Source organism: Lonchura striata, chromosome 2 (genome assembly GCF_050655825.1).
Source record: "Lonchura striata isolate lonStrDom1 chromosome 2, ASM5065582v1, whole genome shotgun sequence".
Lineage (NCBI taxonomy): Eukaryota > Metazoa > Chordata > Aves > Passeriformes > Estrildidae > Lonchura > Lonchura striata.
Window position 1 is genome coordinate 18623132 of NC_140704.1, and position 18964 is coordinate 18642095.

At 39.1% G+C, this 18964-nt stretch overlaps 1 protein-coding gene across 1 annotated transcript in view; it reads left to right on the plus strand.

The window, feature by feature from the left end:
- The first annotated feature begins 290 nt into the window (after positions 1-290).
- DNAJC1 (DnaJ heat shock protein family (Hsp40) member C1) overlaps positions 291-18964 on the plus strand; it is a 108986-nt gene continuing 90312 nt past the window's right edge. The window contains exon 1 of the mRNA XM_021530379.3: positions 291-554. Within this exon, the coding sequence (XP_021386054.2) occupies positions 390-554 (165 nt within the window). The 5' untranslated portion in view covers positions 291-389. The remainder of the gene's footprint in view (positions 555-18964) is intronic.

Here is an 18964-nt window from a genome sequence, read left to right on the forward strand (position 1 = left end):
GTGTCCCCGCAACCCCGTGCGTGTCCCCGGCGCTCCCGCCGTTCCCGGCGGGAAGGGCGCGGGACGGGGGAAGGGCGGGGCGGGGCGTCCGCGCGCACGCAGCTCGCGCCGGGAGCCGCTCGCGCCCTTCCCCCCGCCCCCGGCTTCTCCATTGCGCGAGCGCCGGCGGTTGCCGGGGCGCGTGACGTCAGGAGCCGCGGAGGCGGCGATTGGCCGGGCGGGGAGCGCCCCCCTCACCCCTCCCCCGCCGTGGGACCGCCGGGGCCGGGCCGGGCCTGGCGCGTCCCCTCAGTGCGGAGCGGCCGCCGCGGCGAGCGCGGCCTCGGCGGAGCCGCCCGGGCACGTCCGCGCTCCGCCGGCTCTCCGCCGGCGCTCCGCAGGCCGGGATCATGGCCCGCCGGACGCCCGCGCCGCGCCCTCGGCTGCTGCCGCTCCTGGCGCTGCTAGCGCTGCTTGCGCCCCGCGCCCGCGCCTGGGACAGCGGCGACCTGGAGCTCTTCGACCTGGTGGAGGAGGTGCCGCGGAACTTCTACGACTTCCTGGGGGTGCAGCAGGTGAGCGAGGGACCGAGCCCGCCCGCCGCTGCCCCCTGCCCTGGCTCGTCGCCGAGGGCCCCGCCGGTCACCGCTGCCCCGGGCCCCCGGCACGGCTGCCCGGCTCGCCCGCCGGCCCCTGGCCCCTCGCCTGGCGCTGTCACCCTCTCCTGCCCGGCTCCCGCGGGTCGGGGCAACGCCACTGCCCCTTCCCAGCCTGTCCCTTCCCAGCCTGTCCCGTCCCACTGCGGGGGCTCTGCTGTGCTTCACGTACTGCTCTGTTGCTGCTTCTTCCGGGCCCACCATAAATCAGCCCTCCTTCTCCCACACCTTTGTGTTCTCCTACTGCCTGTTGCTTTTCTGAACGTATCTCATTTTCTCCAAATGCATCTACAGCCAGACAAAAGTAGCTTCTGGAGTTTTCACACTTCCCATTCATATTGTCGGTATGGCAGTTTCTCACCTTTCCCTCGTTCTGCATAGCTGCTATGCCCTTAAGATTGTGCATCACCATGTGTTGCAGCTCATATTTTCTCTCACTCATGCCACGTGGTAGACTGTGACCCTTTGCTGTGTTAATGGCTTGTAGATGGTTTTATTTGTTTACTTTCCATGTATCATGGTTATTGTGTGTGGTTTTCACCTCTCTCTGATAAGTAGCTCCTAACATTATCCTAAATAATTTATTATGCACCTTCAGTTAATTTTTCATGCCAGTGTGGTCAAGACAGGAACTCCTTTTAGGAACACTTTTATCCCATGGTTCGTGTGTACATCTTGAATGTGGTTGCTGGTTTCACTGCCGCTTGGCATCTTCAACTTGTATCACTTGTTTTGGCTCCCATGTGATGCCCTTTTTTTTCTCTAGATGCTCTACTCTATGTGAGACCCTACTCAGTGTCTCTACATGCATCATAACTACTTTTTTTACTTTCTTCCAATCAGTGTTCTTCTCTTCAGTAGTATTCTTCTCCTCACAATTCTTTTCATGCTGCTACTTCACTCAGAATCCCCAAAAGACATTTTTATCTTTCTCTGTCTCCTAGTGCATTCTGTACCCCTAGTACCTTCTCTTTCCAGTGCTATATTCTGGGGATTGATCCTATTTAAATGGCTTCCCTGCCAGCCTTGAAGTTTGTTCTGATGTCATTCTTGTACATTTTGAGGGTAATGACTGTATTTTCAGAGCATTTCACTAAGGGCATGTCTAAAAAGAGAGGGAAGATGTCTGCAATATATAATTGTCTAGTTTTGGAAACTACTGGCTGTGGTTGGCTCTGTTTCATCTCTTTCTTTCCTTCAGTCCTTAAGCATTCAGTGATAAATATTATGGAATTCCATCATCTATACAACACAGCAAGCACTGTTATTCATGTTTCATTTTCAAGACCCTAAAAATCTAGGTGTTAATTCTGAAAGACAGTGTTAGTGTTAGATAATGTAGGAATGCAAAATTCTGTTTCTGTTAGTGATGTTCAGGTCTGGTATGCAACTCTTTGTTAACATCTTCCACAGTCCTTTCTTCTAGGGCCAAATCTCTACCTTGCCCTGTATGTTTAGCAAATGTTAATTTTAGCAAGCAAATATTCTTCTAGCTCACATTTCTACTCCTAGTCATAATGGCAAACTTGTAACACTTGCAGTGTAGGAGCAAGGAAAAAGTTGGTGGAAGTGCAGCACTGAATGAAATGAAACTGCGGTTTGTTTGGTGGTTTTTTTTTGTTTTCGTTTTTGGTTTTTTTTTTTGTTGTTTTGGTTTTTTTTTTTTTTGTTGTTGTTTGGTTTTTTTTGTTTGTTTGTTTGTTAAAAGTGTACTTTTATTTAAAGTGGTCACTCATCTTGTCATTATAGCCAAGGCTGGAAGTGTACATAATGCTGATACTTGACCCATGCAGCAGAATAGACCTGTGAGTGGAATAATGGAGTATGCTGTGTTGGGAGTTGAGCTTCAATAGGAATTTGTAAGATTGGAAAATGCTGTGTGGGTTCTTTCATGCTATCCTTTGTTCCTGCTGCTTGCTTCTCCAGCTCTGACCTATAGCTGAAACTTCCAACAAGCTCCTCGTGTCATCCTGAAGGGATGTTGTCTTGCAGTGCCTTGGTAGGCAGCTGCTGCTTTTCAAGTTACCTTATGAGAAGGGTAATTGTGACAGGATCAAGGGAAGTGCACAAATCTCAGGTGTGCTGTATCCTACCCTGGATGTCTCAACATAAAGCTGTCTTTTACCATAATGTCTCAATGTGATGTTTGCACATTTTTCAGGTCTTCTGCTATTTTTTAATGCTATAGTTTAGTGGAATTTATTAGTTTTGTATGTCATTATTGTTTTAGTTGGGATGCTTTTTACTATAGTAGTGTAATTTCACTTTTTGTAGTTCTGTAGTTTCCTTCCCTGAGTTCGGGTGGTTTTCTTGTTAACAAGAGTTGACTGTGTGTGTGACAATAGCCTTTATAGCCACACCTTCGAACTGTTTAATTATCTTCCATTCATCAAGGCTTGCTTTTCTGTCCTCCCACCCATTCCTATTTCATTGCTTTGTATCATGTCCTGATAATCCCTTCTTCCTTCATGTACTTCTGGGGGAGGGAATACTTCTCTTATGCAGGATGTGACTTCTACATCTGAGATATGGATGCTCAACTGTGTTTGTTAACAGTAGTGTGTCAGGGCTGCCAGATTTCTTCTAAACATGTCATGTTGTGTTTTGAAAAAATGCAGGGAATTACTCCAATGCTTCCTCAAGGCATTAAAGCAGCTTAGGTTTTGATGAGAGAATTGTGGCACTGATTGTTGAACTCATATACGATGTCAGAAGCTGATGTTGACCTCAACTGACAAGATGCAGAAGGCATTGTGGGAAGTGTTGTAGTTCTCAAACATGCTTTGGTGAAGCCTCTGCTGTGTGGATTTTTTCACTCAAATTAGAGAGGAATGATTAGGGTTTTGTTTTGTTTTGTTGCTGCTCTATGCTTGCAGGAATATGGGTTTTGTGTTTTGTCATTTTGAGGGCCTTGTGGAAGCTTCCTGGCATTGTCAAGTAACTCATACAGCTCTGGTAAGGTGCTAAGTTTGAGCTGCTGTAGTGTTTTCTGATATCAATGGCAATGATAGAGGGTGATCTAAGCAAAGTGATTGTTGTGGTTCTGAATGTCTTTTGAATGTGGAATGACAAAGTAAGATTGTGACTGTCTTGGCTGTTAAATAACTGACCTTTGTTCCTGATTTCAAAGAGTGATGGCTGAGCAATCTACAAGTGCTTATGGAATGGCTGAGGTTGGAAGGTCCCTTCTTGTCCAACTCCCAAGTGTTAGGGTGAGCACCTAGGTTAAGAAGTATCTGATTTTTATACAAGGACACAATCTACCTATTTGAGTTTTTAACATAACTAATAGTACCATGACATATCTAATAGTTGCATTATTATGTTGTTCCTATTGTTGTTCTGACCAATATGGGAATTGCTCTACCTTCTTTTTCTTTGGTGGTTCTTAAATTGATGATGTAATTAACTTAAATGACTCATTTGAAACATTGCTGGTTTCAAGAAGTTTGACCTAACAGAATGGGGATGTAACCTTTGGCTTGAGAAAAGGTTGCATTTCCCTATCCTCCAAGTGGTTACCGAAGAAAATAGAATCATAACCTCTTGACAAATCTGATGTTAGAGTAATTTCATTAATCACTTCAATATAGCCAGTTTCAAACCAACAAAGGAATCAGGACCAAATAGTAGTCATCTAAAAACTCAGATGAAGCAACAGAATTAAACCAGGGGCTATGCAGACTCAGTAATATGATGACCAGTTACCAGAGAATATAGGAGTGCAATGTTAACATTTTGGAAAAATGCCAGGAAGATCTGAGGAGCTACAGGCTTGTATGGTGGACAAATTAATGTTATTGTCTCTTACAGCTTTTAATAGTGGATACCTTCATTAATATGATATGCTTTGGATAAATGAACTTTGCATCAGTTGAACCTGTGTCCCTCCTTCCCAAAATATATTTTTGATTATATTTTGATTATAATTTGTTAATATGGCTTCAAGGGAATTACTTGTTCCTCCACTTTTTTTGGCTTGCAGCTAGGAGGGCACTACAAGCCTCTGAATGTATTTTGAAATTTTGTCATACAAATTTTGGATACAAAAGATCTGATCAAGAAATTTTTAGGATGTTGTCTGTGAAGATGTATTAGAATGCGTGAGCTTTATTGCTGGAATTGAGCTGTGTGGAGCCGTGTGTTGTGTGTCAGGACCAAGGAAAGTCTGCATAAGGCTTTGGCTTCCACTGGTAATCACATAAGGGAAGGGATTGATGTTGAAAGTTCTGCTAGGCCTGTGCATTGTAGGGAAACAAACACAGGTTCTCTGAGCACTCTTTGAGGTAGTGGAGGAGGCCCTGGGAGCTCAGGTTCCTAACAAGTAGGACTTGATGCCCAGCATGGTGGATAAATACATAACCTGAAAAATGTTGAGAGGGATATTTTCTTCAGTATTGGCTTCTGTCCTTCTTATGGCACCTGAGCTTTATATTGAACCATGCTCTAATCTGTTCGTGTGACTTTACTGTAGAGAACTAAGAATATTATATCCACTGCAAGTTGATGGTTTGGTAGATGATGCTGCAGCATAAAGTCAGAACTGTGTGTACAGAACCTGATTTTGGTCTGACAGCTTGTGAGACATTGCTTTGTTAGCAACTCCAAAAAAGTGCATGAAATGAAAACCAAGGAGTTGGATTTCTGTGGCTGTGGGAAACCACAACCTCTCCAGATGAGCTGGATGTGTTGGGCTAATAGGCTTCTCTCAAGAATGCTGGAACAGATGAGCTGTTGTATGCTGTGTCAAGTAGTAGGATCTGACAGGGTTATGTCTGTAGAGTGCAATGTTTGGTGCTACGCAATTGATGTTCATGCTGTTTGCATTTCAGGGATTTTTTTTTTCGTCTTGTTGAACTAATTCCAGGCTGGCTGCATGGACTCAATGGCTGCTTGTGTTGAAACACGCTGTTTGTGCTTGGTTTCACATCTTGTCATTCAGTTCTTTCCGAAAGGAATCCTGTTCATCCACTCCAGGACTGCTTCCATGATATGTAGCCAGTAGGTACAATAAAGAAGTTTGATTTACACGTGCACTCCTGGGCTGCACTAAAAGTAGGAGGTAGCTGCACCTTTAAGACTATACTTTTTAGTAAATTGCTGACAGTGAATTGTAATTATTGGCAATGCTCTGTAAGAAAAGGAATGAACACCACAACAAACTGTGTGGCTTTTATGGTATTATCAAGTCTGGAGATGGAAGAGAACTCTCAGTAAGATGTTTCTATGTGGTCTGTTTTGTGCAAATGCATACATCATACATGCAGTGCCTACATCGCTACAGTTCAGAAGTTGTGAATTCGTATACTATATAAGTAAAGTTCTTGGACATAGATTTAGTAATCTATTTTTCAGAAATAATGGCAATCTCGGAAGGTGTCAGTATTGTTTTGTCTGGTCTGCCATAGTTCTGGCTTTGAGTTATTGTCCAGAAAAAAAATCTACATTGAGCTATTTTTTCCTATAAAACTTCTGGGGAACTTTAAGTACATAAATTGGTCTCTTCAAGTAGGAAGAAACAGCCCTTCCTCATGTGTATCTGTTCAAGGAATACTGTTAAGTCCTCATCAAGAACAGCCTACCTGTACCCATGCAGTTCTGACTTTTCTGGCAGGCAAGGTGCACATAACTAGAGCAAGGAAGGAGGGAAATAAGGAGGGGTAGCTCAGGAATAAATTTAGCAGCCTGTTCTTCCCATTGACAGGCTGGATTGCTCTCCATAGACATGTTTTGGTTACTCTTCTACCACTACACCACTTCAGACTGGTCTTCTCCGTGCTGCTTTTTAAAGTTAATGTATGTGGGTGCAGTGTTGATAAAATCATGGAGTGTTTATCATCTGCTAATGTTTTAGCAAAAATCTAGTAGTTCAGTCTTACGAGCTTTGGAAGTATTTGATCAAGTAAGACAAAACTTCACTTGCATGTGATTATAACATCACTTCTTCAGATGATTGTGTCAAAACTATGAGCTGTAAGCTATTCTTGCTTTGTTTTGTAAGATTATTTATCTGGCATGACAAATAAGATATTTACTGTGACCTTCAAAAGTGTTGTGCTGTGAAATGACATGGAGCCATGTAGCACCTTGGTGTCTCACTCATTTCTGACAAAGAAAAGTTGTTCAGCTAGTGATAAAACATCAAGTCTAATGGTCTCAGCCTGTTTTGAGATTGCTTTCTACTTCTTGTTCAAAGTCTATCTAAATTGGAAGGCATTAGATTTTAATACACTGTCAATTGCAACATCAGAGTTCTCAGTTCGAAAGATGAAATGTTTCCATTTTCTTGCTCCAAGCTTTCGAAAATAATTAACTTCCATAATACACAACTGGGTGATAGTAGTAGCAGACCTCAGCAAACACTGAGGGATTTTAGTAATTTCTGAAATTGTATTTCTTTTAAGCTCATGAAAATGCTGTCAGCATTGAGGCAGTAATAGTCCATTACACTGGTTCAAACAAAAATATCATCAGAAAATCCAGTTTTGTTTCTGGTGGCTTTAGTTGTAATGTCAGTTCATTCCATAAAAGTAATTACGTGGTTTTTCTTAATATGTTACTGGGACACAGTTTTGCATCCCTTTATGGTTGAAAACTTCCTTTCTGAATGTTACTTGTAAGTTATACATGGAACTGAGATTTTCAGCAGTTCAGGAAACTCTGTGTGTCCAAAAATATGTAAATTATTAAGGTTGTGTGAAGTCATCATTGATATTATTCACTTGGATCCTATAGAACAAAGTTGTTTTGATTTTGAGTGGTTTAATGGCTTGTAGGAGACACCATAGAGAAGTGCTAATGATAACTGCACCATTTGTAACTGGGGATGGTGCAGGGTAAAGGTTTCTGTGTGTTTTGGGATTTTTTAAAATTGCTGAATTTATGGGTAAACTGCTGATAGATAATGTATTCTATTCTGTAAGTGCCCTGCCCTTATCTTTCTGTTCAGTGCTGTTACATATAAAAATGATTGAGACATCTAGACATGTAAAGCTTGTATTTTCCATAAAAATGGGTTTTCTGCATTGTTGCCTATTAAATTTCTGCCTGGATGTTGTCCAAGAATTTTTTTTCTTTTATTGTTGTCTCCTTTTTTCAAGACACAAAAGTGGTTTCGAATCTACCGATTTAAGTAGTTTTAAAGACACCTACTCTTAACTTTCCCTGACAATTCATTTATGTAGTACTTTCCTGATTTCTTTCACTTCTTCCGTCTTGCTGTTTAGAGAACATACAGCAATAGGAAATTATTATGTTTGGGAACCCAAGGGAGCTGACAGCATTCAAAGTGCAGTAAAAAGGATAAAACAAGCAGTCTTGAATTGGTTTGGTTTTGTTTTTTTTTTCTGTCTGCAGCAGATATAATGTTTCAGCTCTTTCTCTCTATACTTCTTGTTTCACTAATCCATTAAGGATGTAACCATAAGAGTTTGATCTTCAAATTGCAGAAATATTTTTTTTTTTTCCCCAAGTAGTTCTGTGTTTGATCTGTAATTCATTGAAGGGATTGACCAGTTTCTTAGTGTAGAAGGGTGGATAACCTGTGCTGGTGGCCTTTGGTGCTTACAAAAAGCTCTACATTTTATGGTTGTTCAAAATTCATCTCCTTTGCTGAAGTTCTAGGTATGTGCCCATGTTGGTATCTGACACAGCTACATAATTGATCCAGCATGGAATTTTGTAAACAAATTCCCAGTGGGCCTTTTACTACTTGACTACTGTGGATTGTATTCATCATATTTGTCTCTAAAGCTATATATAAAAAAAAAAAAATCATAGAGGCAGCCCTAATTTCTTTCTGTTGAATGATAAAGCTTTTATGCTCTATCTACAATCATTTTACAATTAAGATTAACATGGTTTTCTAATCAGATCTAGAGAAAACTGTAGCTTCAAGGGAGATATTTGGAGGTATCTGTGGTGCTATTTTAACTTTAAGTATGTGGTAAAATTTAAAAAATAAAATGAGAATTCAGCATATAAGATGTTCCTTAATTGGTTTGGTGCTTCTCTGCTCTCAGCAGAGCTGGTAACAAAGAGTCTGTGGTGCTGTTGCACAGCTGAGACAGTAAGAATGAGAGTATAAGTGATAACAGAGGGGTTTATTTTGTCTCTAAGAGTAGGTCTGATAAACATTAATTTCCTCCTTTTATTAATTTTAATATCTGAAATGTTTTGGTTTTCCACAGAATCCTAGTGGGCTAACAAAATTCAAGCAGCATATGAAAATCTGCCGTTTTGCTTTCGATTTCCTGCTTAATCTTTGTGCTTTTGCTTAGCTAGCTGCTGTGCAGTTAGAAGTTTGCTTCTCTTTTGTTTTTTTTTTTTTTTTCCCTTGCAGTGTAAAATTGTTGTGTTTCCCTAAATTATGAGGAGATTTGGGGTTTCTGTGTTTTTGTTTATCGTTTGTATGTCAGTCTTGTTTGGATGTTACTAACTCTGTATAAAAGTGATTTGTAAACAGTCTCAGGAATGTGGTAATGTGTTGTACACGTGGTCTATGTTAGTTATGCAAGCAGTAGCAGTTTAAAGCAGGATTGTGTATTCCTGGACTCATCTGAGGTTTTGGTTAAGTGCAGATTTCCTACATGACCTGGTTGCAGGCCTTGCAAACTGTTCTTACTGATGTCAAATGAGCAGTGGGGTGAGAAGTGAAGAAAATTCATATGCAGTCTCTGATTGATCTGAAATTCTTCCTTATCAGTGTTAATCTGGAAAATTTGTGGAAGAAACCAGATGATGCATAGGAGCTGTTGAAATAAAGTCACTTGTATGACTGAAGAGAGAGGGAAGAGCTAAAGGGGTCTTGCCACATGGGCTGAAATTATGAAATGCTGCTGTCTCAATACTGTGAAGTACTTGTTGAAGGAAGTGTTCAGTGCTGATGAGGACATGAGAAAGCTGTGAAATAGCCATATTGCACTGATCTGGGTTGAATAGCTTCTCCTTTGAGGGACAGTGATTGTTTTTACCCACCCCTAAAACTATTGCAAATGATTTTTTAGTGTGATTGAGCAATGCTTTATTAAATTTTATTTCTTTATTTATTTATCTGAATTTGGTTTTATCAAATTGATCAGTTTTAATTCAGTTTTATCAAACTGATTTAAGCTATCTTTTATATATTCTATAATCAACATTTCAAAGTCAGTGATTTCTCTAGTGTTCTTCTGTGGGATATAAATGCTTTGATGGGAGAGTAAGAGTTTGTATGCCACTTAACTTTGTGACAGTCCAAGTCATGAATTGCTTTACTGGATGTTGTGTCTGCATAGTACAGAGTTCCCATGCTGGAGTGCACCATTACCCCATGCAGTAAATATTTTTGGTCTCTGTGTTTTCTAGCTGAGTAATATTAGGTGCTTAATTAGAAAGCGGTTGTGTGAGGTTTTGGTTTTGCTTTAAAGGAAATAAAAATGAAACTGGTTGTCTGCTGGAGAGATAGAGACTCAACCTGTTACTGACTTAAGAATTTCATCAATCATGATGAGTTTGGCCTTTCATACACTTATACTTACTTCTCTTACCTACAAACAGATATGATCTGTTAAGACACCTTAATTTTCTGGAGATGCAGACCTCTCTTTCTTGACCTTAAATTAAAGGACAATAGTTGTTGTATCAGTTAAAAAAATAATGTGATTTTTAATGCACTTGAGAGTACTAAACACTCTTGCCTTATCTGGCAATAGTCTGGAATTGTCTTGAGCAATGCATCCTGATGGTCTGTGAGGGCCTGTTTCCATTCCATAGTCTTCTTGGTCTCCAGTTAGGGCATCCCTCCATGTCATCCATGAACTCCTTGGGTGCCTTGAAGGAATGCTGAATGCTGTCAATGGGCTGTCTGGTTTCTGCTCTTGTTTCTTACTAATTATGCACTTCTCTATTATCCTTGCACTCCTTTCTTTAATAAAAGCAATAAAACCAGTGGCAATAGATGGTGTCACTGGGGAGCACATGTGAATGTAACAGTGTTTTGCGGTCCATTTGTCCCCCATACCTTTCAGCTGCTACAGTTTTTGATTAACGATGTTCAGAGATGCATTCCTGGTGGTACCTTTCAGTCTGGTGCTGTATAGTGGATTTGTAGAACTGTCAGCAATGTCTTGGATCACTTAGTGATTTATACTTGCTAGCTGCAAGCTCTGCTCTTTGTAGGAAAGGTGTAGTTAAGGCAACAGTCTTACCTGCACTAGATCTGGTATCTCACTTTTTTGTTAGATCACTTGGTTTGGTATTCCCTTGCTTGTGTCTGGTACCTACCCAAAACATTTAGCATCATTGCGTGCTTGGCTCTTCAGGTTGTCTTTGAAAATGCTGAATGAAGCCGGTCCCAGCACCAATCCCCCAGCAGGACACCTTTCAGCTGCCTTTTCTCTGCCCTGAAGATTGGCCACTAGACCTTGCTTTTTGTATCCTGTTCATTAATTTTCTTTTTGTAAGACTTTTTCCTCCCATCTTGTGTTAAGTTAGTAATTTTAATAGCCTTTGGTATGGAACCTTGTCAAAAGCTTTTTCAAAATTGTCGGGTCCCTGGTGGCATTTTCTTTGCAGCACTGGCTTATCTTCCTTACCTGCAGGTGTGCAGTTTTTTATATATATTTATTTCAGCAGTCTCAGGTGATAACTCAGGTCCTGACTTATTAGCATCTAGTTTGTCCATTTGGGGTAATATGTCATATATTTCAAGTTGAATCACTTCTTCACTTGCAAAGAATGCAATTGGTGTGGAAATCTCTTGAACATCTCCAACAGGGAAGATTCATTAAGTGAATTATGAAATTACTTGTCTGTAGTTTTGTTCCTAAATGAAACTTTTCATAGTTTTGTCATCATTGATTACATCTGAAGAAATAAAAGTGTTTTGAAAATAAGATAAATTGACACTCTAGTTTTCTTGGACAAATGCAAAAGTCCTCAGTAACATGCTGGAAAGAAGTAGGCAACACATTTTCTTAGCTATGCATTCCATGAATTCTGATGGAACTGGCACAAAAATCCACCATGTTGCTGTTGTGGTTATTTATTGTTAGAAGGAAGAATAGCTACTGTTACGCTGTTTTTCCTGTTTGATTAACTGCTACACATGAATGATTGAGCACCTTTTCATAGGAGCCCAGGCTTTTTACTGAGATCTCCATAGGGAGTTCAGGAACATATCTGCTTCTGGTCACTTTGCTTTGGTTACTGGTCTCAACTCTGTAACCTCAGTCAAAGAGTCAAAGAACTCAGTAGTTCTTTTTTCAGGGAGAAAGATAGAGGGTTTGGGCTTGTATTACTACTCGAGTTAAGATTTCAGCAGAGTTGGTTTGTGTCCTGTCATCCCTCCCTTCTTCTTGACTCACAGTTCCTTTATAGCATAGGAAATCTGTGGATTTATTAATTCTGCAGCAAAATTCTTACTGTGATGTACTTAAGTATATAGTTTTGGAAACAATAAGATTATTTTAATCCAGTTATTGTAATTCTGATGGTACCAATTGCTTTCTATGTCATTGCTTATTCCTACCGGTTTAGGCAAGATTTTGGTATCGCATAAAGCACAGTGAAAACTTGGATTTTGTGTTTTCTATCGGGTATTGGCATTGTGAGGAGAAACATGACACGGTTTTATGAAATATCCTCACTTCTAGAAGTCTTTAAAAGGTAGACAGTTGCTGAAATAACTTTTGCAGCAGGGAACTTGTTTGAAATAGAGGAGCTTTAATTGAACATACTAAAGCTAAAAGTTGTATCAGATAAAGGGTATTGAATTTCAAGTTTTCAGTACAGTTCTTTATTGTATAATCAATTTTGTTATTCTTCTAAGTAGAGTTGATCTGTTTATTGTTCAGGGACATAAAGTCATAGTTCTATGTCCAATTTAAAGGAATTAAACCCTGTGTTTAGTCCTGTACATTGCTTCCATGCTTTGCCTGTACCTTGACTATCAAGAGATGAGAATTTAGGCTAGACTGTGCTGTTTACTGGCATCTGCATGTCTGATGTGGTGCATTGAGAAGTCAAGTTTGGGAAAACAAACAGTATCTAGAAAAAAGTGTGGGGTAATGAAAGATTAAATCAGACTATTTCCTGGGAACAGTAGTTTTGTAGGTATAATGCACTGGGTGCAGAGTTTAGATAAAGAGCTTTGTAGCAGAGGTGTTGGTGGTAAATACTTTGTGTTTTGAGCTCCATTTGGGATTGTCTCTTTAAGGCTGCAGTTTGTCTTAGTGTGACAGCAAATTGCAATATATAGTTAACTTTATCTTGATTTTTAGGTAAAACTCTAAGATTTCATTCTCTCAGTCTCTGAAGTATGTTTGAGTGGATTGTATTTACATTCAAAATGTGTAGGTAATACTATCTTCACAAATAAAAAGGGATAGAGTTGGAGAGAAATGCATTTGAATTGAAAATCATGCCCTAACAATAAAGTACTTCAATCTTGATATTATACTTCCTATTTTAGATCATGCTGTTTTAAAGTTTTCAGTACAAAACTTTTGTTAGTATTAATTTCATAATATCTGAAGTCTAAAAAGTAAATTGGGACACCTGTTTAAAAAGTGCTCTTGCATAGGTTGCCATTTTGCATTGCAGAATGTCGGCTTCCCTTGTAAATGTATTTGTGAAAATAAACGCTGCTTAACACTGAATATGGATATCCACATTTTCTTTCTAAGAAACATTCTTTCGTCTTCTGTGTGTTTGACTTCCTCAAAGTTCAGATTTTTAACGCAAAAATATTTTTTTTTTAAAAAAGAAAATATGATTGGTATTTAGACAGCTGTTAGCAGGGGCATATTTCCTTAAACTTTTGACCGAAAGGAAGCAGAAGGCTGTAAAATGTGAGTGTCTTCACTTCTGGAATATGTAGGATGCATTCCTGCAGCTTCTGCAGTCTTTTCTAACAGATTAACTCAAAGACACTGTCATTGAATTAATGGTATCCCATTATTATCAGGGTATTGGTTATCCTGTCTGCTGTCATGAGATATGAGAGCCTTACATGACAGCTGGTTAGACGTGATTGGATTGATACTATGGCCAGGAAAGACAGTACTGGACTAGGTTGCTTTCTGAAATTGATTTCTCAGTCAAGATAGAATTGTATCTTGATCAAGTATTCAATATTTTGCAATTCAGCTAAGACAAATATATAAACTATTTCCCATTCCAGTTGCACGTGTAGAACTTGCAGTTGTCATACAACCAAACACTCACCCTGCCCCCAGCTTACACCAGGGTTGCTTGTGTAGTCTGAGTGTTTGGCTGCAAGCTTGAAAGGAGTACATGTATTGTAGCCATTGCCACGCTTCACCTGAGTATGAGATTCAAAGCATACTTTAGTAAGATTATTTTTTTAAGGGGCAGCTTGCTCAATCAGAGGTTCCTCTTGGACTCTCCACTGGCAAAGGGAAGATGGATAAAAAGATTCACAACTAAAAAAACCTAGCAGTGTTCCCTCTGACACTCCCCCTTCCCCCTCTATCTATTAGTGGATTTAGGCATGAAGGTAAGAATGCCTAAAAAGATGGAATCTTGTCTGAGTTGGCAAAGCTGAAAAATAACAAACTCATGATAAAAATAGATTTTTTTGTCCAGTTAAATAGTGAAACCAGTATTGCCAGTTAAAGATGAAATGGTATGAATCCCGAAGTGGTGGCAAAAAGAAAAATTTAGACTCCATGAAGGACATTGATCTATCAGATATTCTAAAAACATGAAAAAATCTAGTGAAATGTGGACATTAACAGATCTTTTCTCCTCCTTCCCTGCTTAACTGTTGGGGGGTTTTTTTTGTGGTGTGTGTTTTTTGGTGTGACTGAATTAATACAAAAGGCATTAGCTAGTGTGCTAGGTTATAGTAAATGTAATGCAGATAATTTTTCAGTCTAGAAAATGCTGTTCTGATTCTGACTCTGAGCCCAAGGCTTGTGCTCTGGGATATTGGTGGTAACACATTCATATATTGGCAGTAGGCATCTTGAAAACAGGATTCATTTTCACAAGGATTCTGTCTTGCAATGACATAATTACGGAAAAACATAATTTCAAAAGGTGAAATAATACTCTAATGAGCTGTGCTAGTGTAAAATCTATCAGTTAACCTGACTTTGCTGAGGCCCAACACTCTGGTAAGAGGAAGGAGAATAGAAGAATTGAGTGAGCTAGCATGTGCTTGGAATAGCAAGTTACTCCAGGGAAGTTTCTTATGGTCAGTCTTACTGACTGCCTAACAGGCTTGAGGTCTTCTGTATTAAATTTTTAAGATAAATATCTAATTGGTGATTTTAGGAAGAATTATTGCATGTGCTCTGGTATAACTGCTGTAAAATTGTGTTTCTTCTCAAGCATCAGGAAAAGTGCTGCATTTTCTAATATAGCCCAAGAAAGGGAGCTAATCTTCAAGAGATTCATTGCTGATCTTTTGATGACATTTTGAAGTTGCATCTTGCTTGTTATGCTGTCCTTTGTTTTCTGTTTAAGCTGGACCTTGGTGGTTTTATTTGGATAAAGTATGAACACCTATCCCATGTTCTGACAAAACCTAGTTCAGATGATATTTTGAGTGAGTTGATCTTAAATTTCTAGGCCACAGCCTTTCTTCTAGAGTCCCAGTGATAGTCCCATCTTGACAGAGAAGAGCACAGGCATGTTTTCTTCTGGTTACCGCTAGGATAACAACTGTGGCCCCAAAAAGGAAGATGATGCTTCCTTGTAGACTTCTTGTGTGTTTTTAGTTGAGCTATGTTATATTCTTTACCCAGAAAAGATGCAAACAAAACTTAAAAATTACTTGCGCTGATAATTTTTTATTTCTTCAATCTCTTCATTTCTCTCTAGACTTCATAACAGGTCTGCCCACAAGAACTTAATTTTCTGGATTAATGTTTGGCAACAGGTTTACAGTTTTTGCTGCCATTAGCTTGCTGGACTTCCTGGTGGTTTTGTTGTTGTTTTGATTTTTTTCCTTTTTCACATAATTTTTCCTCTGAATGAAATCCCTTTCTTCAGACTGTTAATCCTAGAAGAATGATGAAGTACGAGACAGTTAAATAAATGGTTTCTTGTTCTTTGGTATGCCTAAAGCTGGTTTTCACCCAGCCAGTACCGAGTGTTCCTTTAATGAGGGCAGTGTCCGAGGTCTCCTGTGGCCGCAGCTGAGAACTGCTGTGCTGGTTGTGATGCTCAAGTGGTGTTACAGCTTTGTGAGTGCATCCTAGAACAATGCAGTTCTAGGCTAGTAATTGTTCTCTACTCTTTGATGGCATTTTCCATGGCTTCTGTGCTAGTTGTTTTTTGGTTTTCTTTTTGCTCTAATTTTTAGAGGCTGCAAGAATGAAAAGTCTGACACTCCTCTCTGATCTGCTTGGGTTATACTGTACTTTGCCTTCTGAGTTTGTTTCCGTTTTTTATTTGTCCTCTCATTAAGAACTAGAGTTATCAATCAGTGATACTTTACAGGGATATCTGTAACTTTTAAAGCACCCTTCCTCTGGATACTTTTCTTATCAATGTATTTGATCCTTCTGAGATATCTGCAGTCAGTTCAAACTACACATAATCATGTTTGGGAGAAAAAACCAAGGGTCTTAAAATTTCTTGTTAATGTCCAGTGTCTTCTGTTTGTCACTCCTAATCTTTAAGGTCATCTTTTCTCTTTATTGCGTAGTTGGTTGGTTTGTTTTTAGGTGTATTCCTGCTGCCATCAGATTTTACTGTGGCTTTCGCTGCTCATCATAAATTCAGTCTGCCCTTTCAGCTTGGGAGCTGAAGTGGTTGCATGCACCCTGGTTAACTTATATTTCAATTACTTCAGGAACACACTCTTTGTCTAATCGCTATGCTTTCTGTAACTAAAATGACTGCCTAAAATTGGTTTTGGCTTTTCAGGTGGACCTGGAGATGAATTGACAAGCAACAGGCACTCAGTGTTGCTTTGATATTAAAGCTCCATGTGGCTTTAGGTTGCATTTACAGTTGCCCTGTATATTCCCATTTTTTAAATCCTGCCTTTTTTTTTAATCCACACATAGTTTGGCATTGTTGGTCATACTTTTTAATTTATTTGTTTTTAGTTTTTGCCAATTCACTGATTTTTTGTTCAGTTTTTAGTCTTTTTTTATGCATGTAATTCCTGAAGATCCGTTTTTACTTCTGCCTGCCGGTATAAATTCTATTTCTTCTTTCCCAATATTATAGAAGAAAAAATTGTCCTAAGTTTCCCAATATATACTTTTATTCTTTTATATATATATATATATTATTTTATTATAATAACTTTAAAAAGTTATTCTCAAATACTTTATGTGTTCTAAATTTCAATATGTAGGTGTTGTATCAATTATTATTTTGAAGGAGGATTTTTTACAGCTGTGTTTAAAAATTTCTGGTCTAGAAATGAAATGTCTTTGGATGAGCAGGCTGGGTTCCAGGGACAAGCAGACACAGAAGTCAGATCTTTTAGACTGACCTCTTCCAGCTGGAAAGTTTTACTGTCTGGAGGTTGCTTTTTAAATGGCAAAGTTTTAGCAGACTGCCTTGTGTGAGCCTTCTTTTCAGCAGAGCTCCCTCTGCTCAGTTAGAAGAAGGTGAGTGGCCACCCAGTACTTACACATATCAGGTTGAATCTTTGGATTTCTGGACAGAGGATTTGATGGAAGTAAATCAATAGTTCTTTCTTTACCAGTGAAGTAATGATAAGGCATAGAATATCTCTACTATAGAAACTGTTGTTGTTGTTGTTGTTTTTTTTTTTTTTTTTTTTTTTTTTTTTTTTTTTCCCTGTTCACTATTCCTTTTTCTGTTTTTAAATTTCTGTAACAGAAGTTGAATTCCTAAGCTCCTTTGCATGTGCTGATCACTATTCTTTCTAACAGGGCAACACCAAGAAGTTTTTATACTTTATCTTCTGCTATGGGCAAAACACCCAATTGGAATAACTGTTGAAAAGAAAATGTAGTGAAATAAGACTGTGTGCATGCAGGAGCACATAGAAGCTCTTAGTGCAGTGACACTGGGTGTGTGCTGGGAGGTTTATTGCAGCAGTATTCCTTGCTATTCCACCAACGTCCTGGTGGACACCTTGTGGGCTTTCTACATCTCAAAGCACTTTATGTGGGAGTGATGGGCAACCATGGGAATAGTTGTACTTTAAGTCACTGAGAGGTTGAACCTGAAATAATCAAGATCTTGCAGCCTTGCTCCATTCTGCTGTTACTTTGTTAGTTCTTTTTCCTATTTATTTGATCTAGACAAACCCTCCCAGTTTTTTGGTGTGTTGTGTGCTTGTTTCCCATTAGGTCACTTGTGATTGCAGAGCATGAAGGCTTCTCATGACATAATAAACGTCCACAGTTGATTACAGCTGTGGAGCACAAAGAGACTGACATAGCTGCATACTTGCTGCATTAGACACTGCTGGAGAGATGAGTTGCTGTTTTGCTTTCTTTTGAGATACTGCCAATAGGCAACACAAAGTCTGAGGAGATGTTTATGCTGCTCCTTCTAATTATGTTATGAAATTCTTCCTAAGTGCCAAATTAAATATTATTAGTGTTAAGCTTTATGTATATATTTCCTTTAAAATAAATGAATTCTTTTATTATGATGCTTTTATTTTTCTTAATCTAGTGTTGGGGAATATGGATGTAGATTTTTATTCTGTGCAATTTGAAGTAAAAATAAAGCTTACAAAAAGTAATTTGAAACCATAGTTGAATTTATTGTGTGAGGCGCTATAGTGCTCTAGAGTAGATATACCAGAACTTCAATGAGAAGAACCATAAAGATTGTCAGTATTCAGTAATTATAGTTATCTCTCTATCATACTGATCATTTAATCGATGATTGAGATTTTACATTTTTAAGTTCAGTTTGGGTTTCTTACCACTTGATGGCAGTGAAGGAGCTAGTGTTGCCGGGCAAAGGTTCAGGGCAAGAACCATTATGAATAACAAAAGAGGAGGTACAAAGGAAGCCTCTGACATTTAATATTGTTCGCATTTCTAGGTGATATTACATATACCACAAATGACAGTTCATGGAGAAAAGCCTCTAGATGGAGCTTCAGTACTTTCAATGGGGGAGAGATTTTTATACTCAAGTGATTTCCTCCTATTTATAATAATTGTTTCTAACAACAACTTTTCCATTTAGACCTGGAATGATACCAGACATTATCAATAAGTAATGTCAGTGCTTCTGCTGTTACAAGCATACTACTTGAAGAACATGCTATTTTGGCATTTTTCTCACGCCTTCTGTTCAAATCCTACAACTTCTCAAGATTCTTAGGAATTCTCAGGTGTTGTTAGAAATGTGTGTTGTAGACTAAGGATCAA